Consider the following 16,021-nt stretch of genomic DNA (forward strand, 5'->3'; position numbering starts at 1 on the left):
TTATTGTTAAGGCTAGAGTTGGCTTTATGGCTTAGGGTTAGGCCAGAATTGGTTTGGGTTTGGATCGTGCCAATGCTGGCATTAGTGATGGCGTCAGGGTGGAGGTAAAGTTTGGAGAAGATGTTGCTGCTGAAGGCATTGGGAACTAGTATTTAATTGTAAGTTCTAAAGCTGATTTGGTTAGGGGGCTCTTACCTTAACATTCTACCAGTTATGGCTTTAGATGGCACACAACCCCAAATAAGTGGTCATACTTCTTTATTCGGGGTCCCAGCTGCCTGCGCGCATGTTGCCTATAGCCTGTCGGCAGCAAAGTTACCCGAAGCAGGTGTGCTGGCCCTAGTCCGCAGTCACTCATAAGTGAGCAGTGCGTTCTGGCTTTGGATTTGTCTGTGGACAAGCTTGCTGAGTCTCTCTGCCATATCCTGAGCACCAGGTCTCTTGTTCGTTAACTGCAGCCTCACTGACACTGGGATGGACGCTACTGTACGTGGAGGGTTTGGTGGTTGGGAATGGGGGCGGGAACGTGACGAGGTCACACCAGCCTGTGAGTTGTTCATCGCAATCACACTTGATTGTTGAAGGCTTTTTAAATTAAAAGAGAGATCATTTGTACAATACTCTTTGTATATATTTATTATATGACTCAAAGGTGCAATATTTTATTTTGTACAGTATGTAATAAAGACAGGGGAAATGTATTTTTCTTATTAACAACATCTCTTATTAAACTGCTTCACTTTGTATTTAAAGTTGCTATTTTTCATTTGCTGTTGTACCTTTTGTCTCGTTATCATTCAAATGACTTTCCTGTGTACTGTATTTTACTACTGTTTCTATCACCTAAGAGTTAGTGTTTCTCTTTTATGATCCTGACTAGGAATTCAGAAATAAATGTACTTTGATTATTCAGCGGCATCCTTACAAAGGCAGGTGACTTATCTGCATTCAGGTTGTGGTGGCCTTGGGTATGGTCCCCTTGGCTGCCTCTCCGAGTCCAGGAGCAACCCTGCTGGGCTCAGTGCCCTGGGCTGTCTTTGGGGTGTGGGTTACAGGATTCAGAGCGGATCACACAGAGATTCACTCTCACTGCCTCATCCCAGTCATTTACTTCATGTGAATCACACCTAAAAGAATGTCAAGGGCAGGAAAGAGTGGCCAGAAGTTCCAAACGGGCAGCCTGAAGCAGGTACGGAAGTGGGTGGTAGCTGGGAGAGCAGGAGCAGAAGGCGCTCACCCACCTTGAGTTTTGGCTGTTGTGAGGAGGTTAGGGATGGATTTGAGATGTCTGCACACAGACACTTTTTAGCAGCAGTTGGTGAGTAACCGCTTTTAATAGCTTCCTTCTCTTATACAGTTGTGGGTTTGAACTGCTTGCATCCGCTTACACACAGATTTCTATGACTAGTAAATACTGCACTATCCAAGGTTGGTTGAATATGTGGATGTGGAACCTCGGATACGGAGGAACTGAATATACGGAGGGCCAACTACACATATACGTGGATTTTCCATGGCGGGGAAGGGTGGCGCCCCAACTCCCACATTGTGCAAGGGTCAAGTGTATAGTGCTTCAAGATGAGCAGTGAGTCTTTCTAGAAAACATTCATGGTGCTGGAATTGAAATTCCCCTTCATTTGCTACAGGCCTTGGAGTTTCCAAGGTCACTTGATGAAGACAAAAATCAACCATTTTACAGTAACTTGTAAGACTATGTTAGCCTAATGAGGCTGAGCCACACAGAAGATAAGTAATGGGACACCTCAGAGATCTCAACAGTGTACTACTTCCTTCTTTCCTTTTCTTTCTTTCCTTCCTTCTGTCCTTTCCTCCTTTTCTCCTTGACTCTTTCCCTCTTTCCCCTTCCTTCCCTCCCTCCCTCCCTTCCTTCCTTCTCTAAAGCCTACATAGGTTACAAGCAGTGGACAGCATTATCGGGACAGTGGAAAAGTTACAACTTTATTTCCAACTCAGATAAATTTTTCTAGGAAATCCCCTCTATTTTCTTGGCAGTTTGAAATACTTTGTAATCTTTAGTAACTCCGCAAGGACACCGAAAAAAGTCCACATTTTACAATCTAAACACTAATGTAAGGCTTGGGTCCTCTCTCATGTACAGTGTGATGAAATCCCAAATATTCTGGCTTTTACATATCAACATTTTTGGATTTTACCATTTTTCCACTATTGTCCTTTATTCTGCCCAAGGTCTAATCCAGGATCCCACATTGTGTTTTGTTGCCTTGCCTCTCTAGCCTCCTCCAATCTGTGATGCTTCCTCAATTTCTTCTTGTCTTTCATGATCTTGACGCTTTTGACCATGACACTGGCTACAGGTTTTGTAGAATGTCCCTCAATCTGGGGTTATCTAGTGTTTTCTCAAGATTAGAGTGAAGTTATGCATTATTGCCCTTCTTAATACATACTAACAGGGGGAACAATATGTCAATAAGTCCTATTACTAGTGACTTGATCCTTGGTTCAGGTAGTTTCTGCCAAGTTTCCTGTCTATTAAGTTACTATTTTTCTCTTTGTAATAAATAAATACTTATTTTAGAGACAATACTTTGACACTGTACAAATATTCTGCTTCTTCTTAAAATACTATCCCTTAATGTTAGCATCCACCGTGGATTGTGCCTACAACAATTATTACGAAGTTGTTCTAATCGTGACCTTCTATTTTCTTCGTTCCTTCTACTTCTGCTAATTGGAATCCTTTGGAAGGGAAGAGTTGTCCCTTCTTCCCCATTTATGCACTTTATGTATATCCATATAGACTCCAGGGGATGCATATATATCTATATATCTAGATATAGTTATAGATATCTATAGATATCTATATCTAGGTATCTGTATCTAGATATATATTTAGGGGTTGAAATCCAACACTATCATTATTTTGTTGCTCAAAGCAGTCTAGCTTTGGCCATTGGGAGGGTTAAAAGGTTGACTGCGTATACACTAATCCTTGAATATGCGTGCATGTGCACGCACACACACAATTTTTTTTTCCTGTATCTATGCATTCATACTGAAACCTTGAATGCCATTCCAGCACATAGGGTCATTATTATAGTCCATACCTTTTTCTTGTTTGTCAACTTCTTTCTCTGACAGGGAGAAGCCTGGCTTTCATTATCTGCAATATATTTTCTTGGTTTGACCTTATTATACATGTAGTTTCAGAGCTGCTAACACATACCCCTGTGAAAGCAAAACAAGAAATTACCAACTAGAGTACAGTATTTGTATAGTATTCTTTTTGTCTACTGCCTTATGGTGTCCAGTGAGAACCCACTTCCAGAGTGACTTAGGTCATCCCATTCCTTCCCACCCCCTGCAGTTTGGTTATGTGATTCATTCGCAGTACAGTCATCCTCATTTATCACAGTCTGCATTCCTCCTTGCAGTCTCCCCACCTCCTGGTGATGGTTTTTATAATTTTACATGCAGTCAAATTGCCTCTGTGGTTTACAGTTCTAAGAGTTTTGACAAATTCAGAGTTGTTTGTCGACCAGCACAGTTTCTTACATAACGGTTCCATCACCTCGCAGATTCCCTTATCTTGATTCTTGGTGGTCAATAATTTCTCCACCCCCCACCCCCTGGCATTTATTTATTTTCTGTCCATATAATTTTACCTTTTCCAGAGTTTCATGCGAGTGGGATCATACATTATGTGGCCTTTGAGGCTTCTTTCACTGACCAAAAGACATTTAAGATTCATGCATGATATTGGGTGAATCAATAGTTTGTTCCTTGAATTGGCTTGGTATGGGTATACTATAGAGGTGTATCATTTTTCCAGTTAAAAGACCTAGGGGTTGTTTCCAGCGTGGGGTGATTATGAATAAAATTCTATAAACATTCACATACAGGCTTTTATGTAAAACTAAGTTTTCATTCTTCTTTGATAAATACCAAGGAGTGGATTTGCTGGCTTACATGGTATGTGCATGTTTATAAGAAACTAGCAAACTGTTTTCCAAAGTGGCTGTTCCCACTAACAACATACGAGTGTTCCAGTTGCTCCAAATCTGTGTCATTGGTCATTATAGTTCCATAATGGCTACAAATAAAGAAGTACTGATGGGGACATTGGAGGTGATGGAGAGATAGCCCTGGCAGCTATCAAACTGTGTGCCCTGTTGAAGGGGAGGATGGGGAGGGGCGACATTGGTGAAAGTCCTAGGTCTGTGACATGGGGTGAAACTCTACCCATCCATGTAAAACACCAATGAGTGGAGAGAGAAGAAAAGCTAAAGCCTTAACAAAATGGACGTTTCTTCATGTTTTATTGGACACTGTGACCCTTTGAAAGGTACATTATCAGCACTCTTTTTAAACAGCCTTTTTGAAGTTTGCTAACTTATGATGACAAGGTTCACCTTCCCCTTCTCTGATTAATGTTCTGAGGTCTCCTCTTCGCTTCATATTACCAGACTCCTCTCACACAGCGATTCTCAGACAGGGCCTTAGATAGTTTTGTATGAAAGGAAGTCTAAATCTGATGTATTCAGGGGCTGGGGTACGGGCTTCCCAACCTCTGACTGGTGAACACTCCCCTCCTTTCTTCCTGCCATGCAGTCTTTGTTTTTTAATATTCTTTGTTTTTTAGAGCAGTTTTAGGTTCAGAACAAAATTGAGTGGAGAGTACAGAGAGTAACCCTGTACCTCCTGCCCCCACAGATGCACAGCCTGCCACTATTAATAGCCTGCACCAGAGGGTACATGTGTCACAATGGGCGACTTGACATTAACACAGCATAATCATTCACCCAAAGTCCACAGTTTACATCAGGGTGCACTCTTAGCGTTGTTGTCCCTGCAGGGTTTATAAACTACAAAGCCTTTCTGTCTCATTCTGTGCTCTCATTCTCCACAACAAGGACATGCAGGGAGACAGGATGGAGATGGGATGGGGTGGGGGTGGAAATTTTGTCTCCAAATGCCCTCCTTCCTTCATCCGATTTATCCAAGTTTGGCTTAGTGGAAATTCATTCTAAATCTGGCAGATGGTTAAATAATAATATTACTAGTTTCCAGTGCTGTTAAAATGTTGTGTGACTCTGTGTGTGTGTTTGTGTGTGTGTGTATTATGTAGAGCTTAACCTGGAAAATACTTTATTCTTTAATCTTTTCCAGAGAAGATCTGTTGCAGAAATGATTTCATGAAAATTCATTTAATGATGCTCTATTAATATGACTAATATATCAAGTCAACATAATTTTCCCTAATTAGTACGAAAGTAAATAAAAACAAACTACTTCCACATAATGAAAAATATTTTAACCAAATGTTGAAGGACTTGTTCTCAGTTAAGTATATATTTTGAAACAGTTCTAAAGCTACTAAAGACTAAAAAGATAAAATAAATCATATTATCCCATAATGCATCATTGATCAAAGAAAAAACACCCACTAAGAGTTTAATTCATTAGGAAAGTCTCAGCATTTATAATTGCAGTCTGTTCTTTCTACTTCACTTAATGGCACCATTCCTTCCCTCCTTCCCTTCTTGGCATTTCTCTTCACACTGGAGGAGGAGGAGGACATAATTGTGCCCATACCAAGCCTGATTCTTCTTCTGCACCGTGATTCTGGGAGCAGCAATTAGGTGCATAATTACCTGCGGTAACCGTGAAAATTTTCTTCAGAGCTGTCAGTCATTCCTTAAACTACTCTCGCAAGTGCTTTTCCCTTTTTGGAAGTACTGTCATTCGAAACACATTATTCCCCCCCATCCAAGCTCTCCATTCTCTGTAACAACTTCTAGGGTGCTTGTGAAGCTTTAGAGGGCAAGTCTCGTCTCAGAAATCATACTACTCGGAAGCTCGAAGCAGATTAGGTTATTTTACAGTCCTTGCTACAGGACAGAAAGTGAGTATTGAGTAGGTAATTCTCCTAATTTGAAAACAGAGAAACAGGTACGGAAAGAGACTGAGTGACTTATTAACAATCTCTGACATTTGGTTAGCACTTTTAGTTTACGCATTATGTTGTATCACATGACCTGATGCTCAGAGCAAAACTTCTGAGAGGTAGGCAGAGCACATAATTCTTTTACAAATGAAGACACTGAGCCTCAAAGACAAGAGTCACTTACCTAGGATGGCACAAGTAGAAACCGGTGTCATTGAAACTTGAACACAGGTGCTTTGATTCCCAAGCCACAGAGCCTTTACTTGTCACACCACAATGCCTCTTTCTAACTTGAACACAGCGAGGAGCAGTGCAGCCATCTTGACACTGCCAACCAAAACTTGACTCAGGGTACACTATGCAGATGCCTTGAAATCTAAGGAAAAAAAATACTGTTTTCTTGAAAAAAGAATCCATGTATCATTTTCAATGAAAAGAATGCATGTATCATTTTCAATGGTGTTCTATTAGTCCTAAAGCACTTATAAATAACTCAATATGAATAACCCTATAATTGCCATAATTATAAACACATGTACAAATGATAGTAGATTGAGGCAACAAGCTACCAGAAAGTATGTTTGGATTAAAAGAGTTCAGATGGGAATGTACATTATGCAACTCTCAGAATGCATATTAAAGGACAATCTTGGTTAAAATATTAATACAAAATGGGTTTTAAAATCCTGATTTCCTGGGGCTTCCCTGGTCGTGCAGTGGCTGACAGTCTGTCTGCCAATGCAGGGGACAAGGGTTCGAGCCCTGGTCTGGGAAGATCCCACATGCCGCGGAGCAGCTGGGCCCATGAGCCACAACTACTGAGCCTGCGCGTCTGGAGCCTGTGCTTCTCAACAACATAGGCTGCGACAGTGAGAGGCCCATGCACCGCGATGAAGAGTGGCCCCCGCTCGCCGCAACTAGAGGAAGCCCGCGCACAGAAAAGAAGACCCAGTGCGGCCATAAATAAATAAATAAAATTTAAAAACAAAAATCCTGATTTCCTGTAACAAATTTTCTAAATCTCGTTTAAAAATTTAAAACATGATTTTTTTTTCAGCTCTCATAAACAATTTTTTCTACCATAGAAAATTGGTTTTGCCCTTGGGAAACCAATGTTCTGTTAGTTAGCTTCCTTTTAAACATGATTTGATGATTAGAAGGTTCAGTCCTCTAGCCTACCATGCCCCCTAATGACTCAGCAGACATCCCGCAAGGAAAACCAGCCACACATCAGGGGTATTTACAGATTCCGGTTGGTCACACTGGCCTACATGTCAGGTGCTCCGCTGGTTTCCCTTCCCCTACGAGAGTCCCACTGCTGATGCTACCCTAATCTTCAGCCTTGGCCTAGACCTGACAAATGCTCCCAGAGAAGTACACAGTTGGCCATCTCAGCTCATCTAGGAAGGGCTCCCCTGTCTCTGTAATTTTAGTTCTTTGCTTCCATTAAAAAGAGATTTTTAAAAATTTATGTATGTTTTTAAGCTGTTTCAGTGGAAGTAATGGCTTTCTGCCATCTGCTATGTCCTATCTGGTAGCAGAACTGAAAAATTTTTACTGGCTACTAGAAAAACGTTAAGCGCCTCAGTCTGACAACCAAGACTTCACAATCTGATCTCAACCTACATTTTTGGAACTATACACCAATCTCTCAGATCCTGAAATTCTCTGGTTCCCACCATGTTCACTGAACAACCCTCTTATCTTTCTGGCTTTATGATTTTTTTGCTCACCTCATCCTAGCTTTTTGGATATCCCTCCTCTTTCTATATATCAATACTTACTAGTCTGTGACGCATTCCCAGACTAGCCTGGAGTGATATCTTGCTTAGTCTGTTTGAAGTCCTAATTGTTCCGTTAATTTTCTAGTGAATTATTTGCCTCTTCTTGTGATACCTCATATTTTGATTTCTCTTTGACTATTTAATTCTTCAGGCTATTACTGCTCTTTTTTCTCAACTCAACTATAAAGTTTCTAAATGTCAACAACGATGCTCAATTCAGATCTCTATTCCTTATAGTGCCCAGCACACAGAAGAGTCATCCCTAAAAAGTATCAAATCAAATACTGACCTATTTTCATTATCTACATTTTAATCTGAATGACTTTCTAAAGCAAGGCTGCTAGGGGCAGGTATGTTTGTCTAAGAGCCACCAGTTTCACAGAACCACATCTCCAGAATCTAGATGTCACCCTTCTCACCATCTTATAGAGTTTTTCGTTTTTGTTTTTAATCATATCCCATTTCTGCCTTTGCTCTGTTCTCTAATTCTTAGGTGACAGTGAGAGAGAGTCTCTTCCCATTGTGATTTCTCTTCAGCTATGGACCTGTCCTGCAGTAGGTATGTACAAAGCCTGCAGTACAATCATCACGCAGAACGACAAATTATTCCCTCAGCCCTTAGTATTTGTTGTCTCATGCCTGAAAACCTGGAAATACAAGAATCACTTTTCCTCACTAGGGAAGATGAGGAGAGAGAAGGCTAGAAGGAACCCAGGAATCCTCAACACTGGATTACGGGAGTGGACGTACAGGAATCTATAGGAAACCCAGGTAATGAGAAGCCAGAACTAGTGTTACTGTGTATGTGTGTGTCTCATATGTAAATAGTCACAGCATCAAGGAATATCACTATTGTATTTTTAAAAAGACTTTGTGGGGAAAAAAAAAGAAAAGAAAATCTTACTATGGTTGTTTAAAAGACCTAGTACAGATGGTTCACCAATTATCTTTTATGTCAAATTATTACACAATACACTATCTCCTCTGCATACCAATAAATACATATCTTAGCAATTACTATATGCTATATTAGATTATAACAATATATTTGTTCACCATGTGCATTGTCTTAAAAATGTGTTCTTTGTACAGATCTCCTTCCTGGGCTGACATATAGATCACAGCATACTGATACCATATACTTTAGTGACCCATTAAACTGGTAAGAGTGACATTTAAAGAAAAAGTATGTATTCTGTTATTACCGGTTTAACGTATAAATCATGACTTTTATCGTGGATGGCATCACTCGTACAAAAGGGTTTTATATTAGGACATACCCATTCAGTTATATCACATAACTAGTGAAAAGGCTTTAAGCCTAAATATGCAATTACATTATTAACAACAAAAAAAATACAGAAAAAATATGAACTAACAAGAGAGCCTATTGTTTAAAACTAAAGGACCCCACCCCCTGCCAAAAAGCAACAGACTATTATATAATCAGATTGATTTTTGGGAAGAAACTGGTCATACGTTGTACAGTCCTTACTCTTCCAAGTCAGTTGCCAGGAGGCAGAAGGTATTCCATGCTGGAAGTCTTGGAGGAGCAGGTTGCCTAGGTGGTGCTCCAACACTGTCTCACTGGGTGGACAAGCCTATTGTATTCTGAGGTTCAGTATCAGGGACCATCTGCTAACAGATGCAAGCTTCACCCTCTACTCCAGCCTTTATCAGTATAAAGGGAGTATTTTGGTTCTCTACCTGCTAACTCTTTTGCTTTATCGTTTGGTTCAGAACTTCAATGGAGAAGAGGGTTGCTCTTTATTTGACTTTCTCAAAGGCTCCAGTATGCTCAGTAAAGTTTCAACTCATGCTGGGATGGAAGGAAAGGAACAGTGCCGACTAAATGTGGCATAATGTGACAAATATGACATAATGCTTGTTCAGTGGTATCCTTTGTTTTCATGGTTTGAGATAGAGAAAACTAATTAAGTGGCTGAATTTGGACAGGAATCCAGGTCTCTTAACTCTCCATCAAGCAAATAGTCTGCTTTTTTCTCATATACAATACTATTTAGACAACAGAGAAAAAAGTTTTTTCCTAAGCCACGGAGACTTAAGTTTGGCAATACACCAAAATCATGATCTGATGTTAGATCTCAAAGCTGGAAGTAAAGTTTTTGGTTTTTGGCTCTTAAGTTTTTGAAATGGCAAGTTACCTTTATAGGTCGGGACAGTATCCAACTTCCCTTTTTTAACTTGTCTCTCCAAAGGCCGAGCTATTGCCACACGCTGCACTTTACAAGAATTAAGATGCCATTTGTAGGTAGTACCAAGATCAATCTCCCCCTGCTTTGGTTTATATTCTTCTGGTGCATGGCGAGGCTGTTTGACTATTTCATAAGGACGAGAATCCGACCTGAAACATATAAATTTGAAACATAGCTTCACAGGTTCTTTTATTTCTAAGTATTTCAATGCAGTATTAAAATTTTCCAGACTTTTTTTTTTACTTGAAAAGTCTAAGAAGTTATTAAAATGGTGATGGTTGATAAGCTACTTGAAAGAGATTATTGAATTCCTTTATGTCCTATCCAGTGACTAAATATAAGAAAAATAAATGTCAAAAATCCTAGTTTTCGAAACATCTTTACAGTGGATCCTCAGTTAACTGGATCTTACATAAATACAATCTTCAAATCATTGAATTTTTTCCTAACCCGGAAGGAAATCTCAGGTTAAAGATTTAATGAATCTGAAAAAAATTTTAACTCTATCGCCTGGGTCCACTTTGTCAAAATCCTTATTCATCCTATTAAGGACTATAATAAACGATTTGGGCATGCTCTCTTCTTGTTGAAGTCATGCTGTCTTTCTGCTCACCATTAAGTAATCAATTGAAGAAACAATTTACGTCTAAACTCTGGCCTTTAGACATAAATCATATTCATAGTATTGATGTGGGTCTTATCCACCTTCAGATCCCCAGAAGCCCTTGCCAGGGATAGGAGTCATATGGTACCCTAGCCACCCTGGACATTATATAACATTATGTGGCAGAGGTAGTACTGCAGACACTGAGGTTGTCTGGTGGGGTGGTGAGACCACAGACTCAGACTGATCAGACTACCTGGGTCCAAATCCTGGCTCTGTCATTCACCAGATTTATGATGTGGGATAACTTACCCTGTCTATGCTCCATGCTCCAGTTTCCTTAGATATCAAATAGGACAATAATACCATCTACCTCATCGGGTTGTTGGAAGGACTGACACATGCACACATGTACAGCATACGCATGAGTGTTTAGTACACAGTAAGGATGATATGTTAGCTCTACAAATGACTACAAGTCTTCAAAATTGCTTTTTTTCTTTGGGACACTATGGACTGTTTCACTCATTGCATCATTCATTTAAACCATCTTGTATTAATCAATATTTTCTGTTTATGTCCATAAGCTCCAAAAACCAAAACTCACTGAATCCCTTCTCTAGTCACGATATAACCTCTCAGACTTGTTAACTCCGTTTCCTCACCCCTATCAACCCACTTCAACCTGGTTGCCAGCACTGTCACTTCTCTAACACAGCTTGAAGGTGCACCGTGACTTCTATGTGATTAAATCATCAGGCGTTTTTAGTCCTCATCTTACTTAACCTCTCAAGTTGTAACTGACGTTATTGCCCACTCCCTCTATTTCTGAGAAGTTCTCTCTCCCTGCCTTCCTCACTATTTCTTCTTGGTCTCCTACGCAGCTTCGCCCTCCTATAGTCAGTCAGAAAGTTGGGCAGTTCCTCGACACTGGGCTACCCACTCTCCCCTTCTCACCCAATGTTCCCTCGTGAGGACAACGCCCCTACTCCCACAGCTGTAATTACTAACTATGTGGAAACACCTCTCACTCGTACGTCTCCACTCAGACCTCCTCTCTTAGCTCCGTACCAGTCTTTACAGTGGCCTGTTGGATATTCAGTGGCACCTCAAAACTTAGTATACCCCTAATCAAACTATTTTCCCCCAACAAATCTGGGCCTATTGGCTTGTTCCCTATTTTAGTGACTGGCATCACCGTCTCTTCAGTTGCACTCAGAAACCTAGGACTAACCCTTCACGCCTCACCTCCCTCCTATATTTCGTTCATCATCAGCTCCTGTCAATTCTGCCTCTTAAATATTTCTTAAATCCGCTTTTCTCTCTCTCATCACCATTCCAAGCTTTCATAATAGCTCATTCAAATCAATTCAATACCTTCCTAAACTCATTTACTAGTTCTCTCTCCAATCTTTTCTTACATTGCACCCAAAATCATCCTTTCACACATAAATTTGATCAGGTCATTCTTGCCCTCATCTCCCTAGCCTCTTCCTCACCTCTCTTTCGTACCCCCCTCAACAAACAAACACACAAACAAAAAACAAGAAAGAAGAGAAAGCTTCAGTGTCTTCTTATTGCTCTAAGGATATAGAAAAAACTGAACACGGCCTCTTTCACTAGCTTCAAATCACACCGTGCTTCCTCTTCCTTTCTCTGCTCCTGCTGGCCTTCTCTGACAATTTCCTTCTTTCCATGCTCCTTCCTGCTACATGTTGCTCTCTCCTTGGAAGGCACTTTCTTACAGTCTTAATCCAGTTAATTGCTTTACAGCCTTCAGATTTTAGCTCATTTTTCTCATTTCCCTGATAAAGTCAAGCCTCTTTATTCTGGATCCGAAGTTACCTTGCGCCTATCCTTCACAGATTTGATCACTGTTGCAATTTCATACTTATTTTGAGTGTTTTTGACTGACACCTTCACGAGACTGCAACGTCTGTGAGCACAGACATCATGACTGTTTTGCTCACCACTGTATTCCAGGTGCCTAGCATAGCACCTGACAGTTAACGAATGCTTATGAAATATTATTTAGTGGATAAATCCCATATCTCTGCTTCTCAAGACATCTGAGTTGTTCTTTGCTCTTCCCAAATACCAGCTAGAGAGGAATAGGCTAAAATGCAATCAGGAAGTGGAGAGGACAGAGAAAGCTTAGAAGTCTTACTTTCTCTAGTAAGATTAGTTAGGAGTTAGAAAGTTTACCTCCAAACCCAAAGCTACTTTCTATGGAGAAGTAGTAAAGGGTAAATGCACTCTCAGTCATCTGATATATCCTAAAACACTTGACATGTCTGGAATCATACTTTCAGGGCAGACTTCCGGCCAACTCTGGCGATGTTCTACTGTGCGACAGCTGTAATGCTATAAAGGATCAAAAGTCCTGTACAAGTCCAGACATCTGCTCTTTACACAGTCTCTTCCTATATTATAGAAAAGTATAGAACAGAATGACACACGATTCTTTGTTGGTACAGATGAATCAGATGCTTTCTGCTGCCTAGTCAACGTGGTCACCATGAGGGAGTCAAGCAAGACTTCCAAACCCCTTGAATATGGCTCTTGCAAATACTGCTAGTTCCCTAGTCAAACTACGAAGAAAAGATCTAATGTTTTAGTAAGTGGAAAGATGATGATTTAAGAAATGGAAGTTTTACTTTTGTTGGCATATTTGAACCTTTTGGGAGTTGGGACATTTCTTTTTTTATTTTATTTTTTTTTATTATTACAGGCTACTTGAACAAGGCAACTGAGAAAGCACAGAATGGAAAAGCAACTGCCTTTGACAGAAAGATGTGGCAGGTTAAACTTTCTTGATTTTAACACTCCGAGTTGGTTAAATGCAAAATCTTTATTCAATAAATATGAACAGTGTGAAATTTATTTCAAATTTCCATTATGAATCATTAAGGCATCAAGAAAGAAAGGAATAAAGGTGAAGAGAAAAGAGCAACCATTCCCATTTGCTCTATCTCAACCAACTGCTCAATTCCTTCATCTCATTTACTATAATGTGTCGTTATCTTGTTTACCTGATTTTTGTTGTGGGACTATCATTCCCACAAGACTATAAACATAGTGGGAAAGCCCTTCTTTCTGTTCCCTGTCATACCCAGTGAACAGTCCAATACCTGCCCATTGCATTGTGTCTGTAGCAACAGAATCACCAGCAGTGCTGGTTAAAAATGCATATTCCTGGGATCCACTTCATTATCTACTGACTATTTTAGGTGGAGCTGTGGAATCTGCAATTTTAACCTTTCTAGATGATTCCAAATCACACCAAAGTATGAGGACTATGGAAAATCTTCACATCTCTGGAAGAGCCGCAAACCTACAAAAGTAACTGGAATCACCAAAGCACTGCAAGAGTTGCCTGAAATGTTAAAGGTATAAGTACTGGAGTAAAAGTTTGAAGGTCTCCACTTTTGCTAGGTAAGTAAAATAAACTCTATCTGAAATGAAAAGAAAATAGATAGCACTAAAAATTAAAGTTGCTACAGAGCATTTCAAAAACCCTAAATTATAGAAAGCTGATGTATGAGTTCCTGGAAAGCAAGAACCTCTCTTTATTGATATTTTTATACTTACTGCCTAAGACTGTATCTTGAATATAGTGTACACATTAAGAAAATAGAGAAAAGAACTGAACGGACAAAGATCAAAAGAGCTGAGTCCAAACGAAAAGTTTAGGCTTAAAAGGACTTTTTTGTCTTTCACACACTGAATAGTGAGTGCCTACTGTGGGCAATGATGCCCATTCCATGTGGGCAATGATGTCGCCTATGCAAACATAAATAACTTATCATAGTTTAACTCACATGAGCAATTGCATATACACATTGCAGAGAAAAACGATGTTCTGAGATAGATGGCTGTTTTGACTGACACAGTGAAAGAAATAGACATTTGAAAAGATTTAGTTACATAGTATGAAAAAAAAAGATTCAAACAGCAAGATGAAAAAGTAGCAGATGCAGGTCAAAATTTCCCTGAAGGGGTCTCTTGACAATCTTGATCCTCCTAAAGAGAGGCAATGTATTGAAATATTAATGAGTTTGTTCTCCCAGTTTTTTTCCCCTCCTTTATTTCAAGCAGGTAGTCAGGACCCTGATATTTCCTTCTTGCAGGACTTTTGGAAGGGCCGAGGATATAAGCTGCCTGAAGTCAACACGTTCTCCTGTCTTTTAAAAAAGAATTCATGAAGAGATGAAATCAGATGTCCTTCTGAAAATAAGGTCCTAAGAGGAAACAGATGGTCCTGGACTGCAAAAGAGGAAAGAGGGGACGATTCCCCAGAGAGAGGAAGGAGGTAGAAGATGAGGGGTAGGGAGTTCTTAGAAGAGCAGGGGTCTTTGCCCCATTCTATCAGTGTTCCAGGAGGTGGCCGGATATCAAGAGTTGGCTAGGTGGAAGCCTACAACAGTGGCTCCCAGCTTTGCCAAGATTCTTGTACCTCATACGTAAACTTCAAAGCAGCAGGGGCACCACTCTTGAAGGGATTCTGCGAACTTCAGCAAGAGACATTTCAGGGGGAAGCATTACCAATGTCTAAAGCCCAGAGAAGACTCCTCTTGCATTGGCAATGCCTCTGCTCCCTGGATCATTTTACTGCTTGGAGAAAAGGGAGCCTCCAACATAATGAAGACTGAAATTTCCTGACAGCTGGATGGGAAAGGAACTTAGGTTGAATAGAAATTAATTTAAAGATTAGAAAAAAAATTAAACAATTTTCTTGCACATCAGGGTTTTCAGATACGAATCAAATCCTCAAAGGTCGACTTATCTTTAAATCTACATCCAATTAGTAATTTAAAACATTTTCCATGAAACTACGGGGAAACTGCTTTCCATCACCATGTGAAGTGTTTTTCCTTTGGAGGGGATTACAGTACGACAGGATTGACATATTCATAATAGTTATTTAGCAAATAGTCGTCTAATCTCTGGGTCAGCAAGGAAGCTGAGGAAGGAGATGACTGCTTACAGGTTAGGCAGAACTCACTGACCAATTCTGGGTTTCAGGAGACTACCTACTACATTTTCAGTCCGTCAGATCCCAAAGGAAAGCAGTTTGGATGGGACTGGGAAAGGGAATATGGTCAGGCCGGGATGGAAAGCTACGAACAGAAGAAAGTGTAACACGGGTCGAAAACCCATAGACTTGCACACCGTTCTACTCTCCTTCCGTTTCCTTTTATTTATTTTTTTAAAATTTTGTGGGCATAGGGGCTTCCCTAGTGGCGCAGCGGTTGAGAATCTGCTGGCCAATGCAAGGGACACGGGTTCGAGCCCTGGTCTCGGAATATCCCACATGCCGCGGAGCAACTAGGCCCGAGAGCCACAACTACTGAGCCTGAGCGTCTAGAGCCCATGCTCCGCAACAGAAGAGGCCGCGATGGTGAGTGGCCCCCGCTTGCCGCAACTACAGAAAGCCCTCGCACAGAAACGAAGACCCAACACAGACAAAAATAAATAAATTTAAAAAGAA

At 40.3% G+C, this 16,021-nt stretch overlaps 1 protein-coding gene across 6 annotated transcripts in view; it reads right to left on the bottom strand.

Annotated features, from left to right (window-relative positions):
* Positions 1-16,021, bottom strand: part of LOC131765356 (stabilizer of axonemal microtubules 2-like) — a 115,800-nt gene that overhangs the window by 99,263 nt on the left and 516 nt on the right. For all 6 annotated transcript variants that reach the window (XR_010835485.1, XR_010835486.1, XR_010835487.1 and 3 more), the window contains exons 2-4: positions 9,876-10,075; positions 6,111-6,302; positions 3,087-3,207 (exon numbers count right to left, since the gene is read on the bottom strand). Coding sequence is in view for 2 of the 6 variants with exons in the window: in XM_067007396.1 (XP_066863497.1) it covers positions 6,283-6,302; positions 9,876-10,075 (220 nt within the window). In the remaining 4 variants the exon portion in view is untranslated. The remainder of the gene's footprint in view (positions 1-3,086; positions 3,208-6,110; positions 6,303-9,875; positions 10,076-16,021) is intronic.

This window comes from Kogia breviceps, chromosome 11 (assembly GCF_026419965.1).
Source record: "Kogia breviceps isolate mKogBre1 chromosome 11, mKogBre1 haplotype 1, whole genome shotgun sequence".
NCBI classification, from domain to species: domain Eukaryota; kingdom Metazoa; phylum Chordata; class Mammalia; order Artiodactyla; family Physeteridae; genus Kogia; species Kogia breviceps.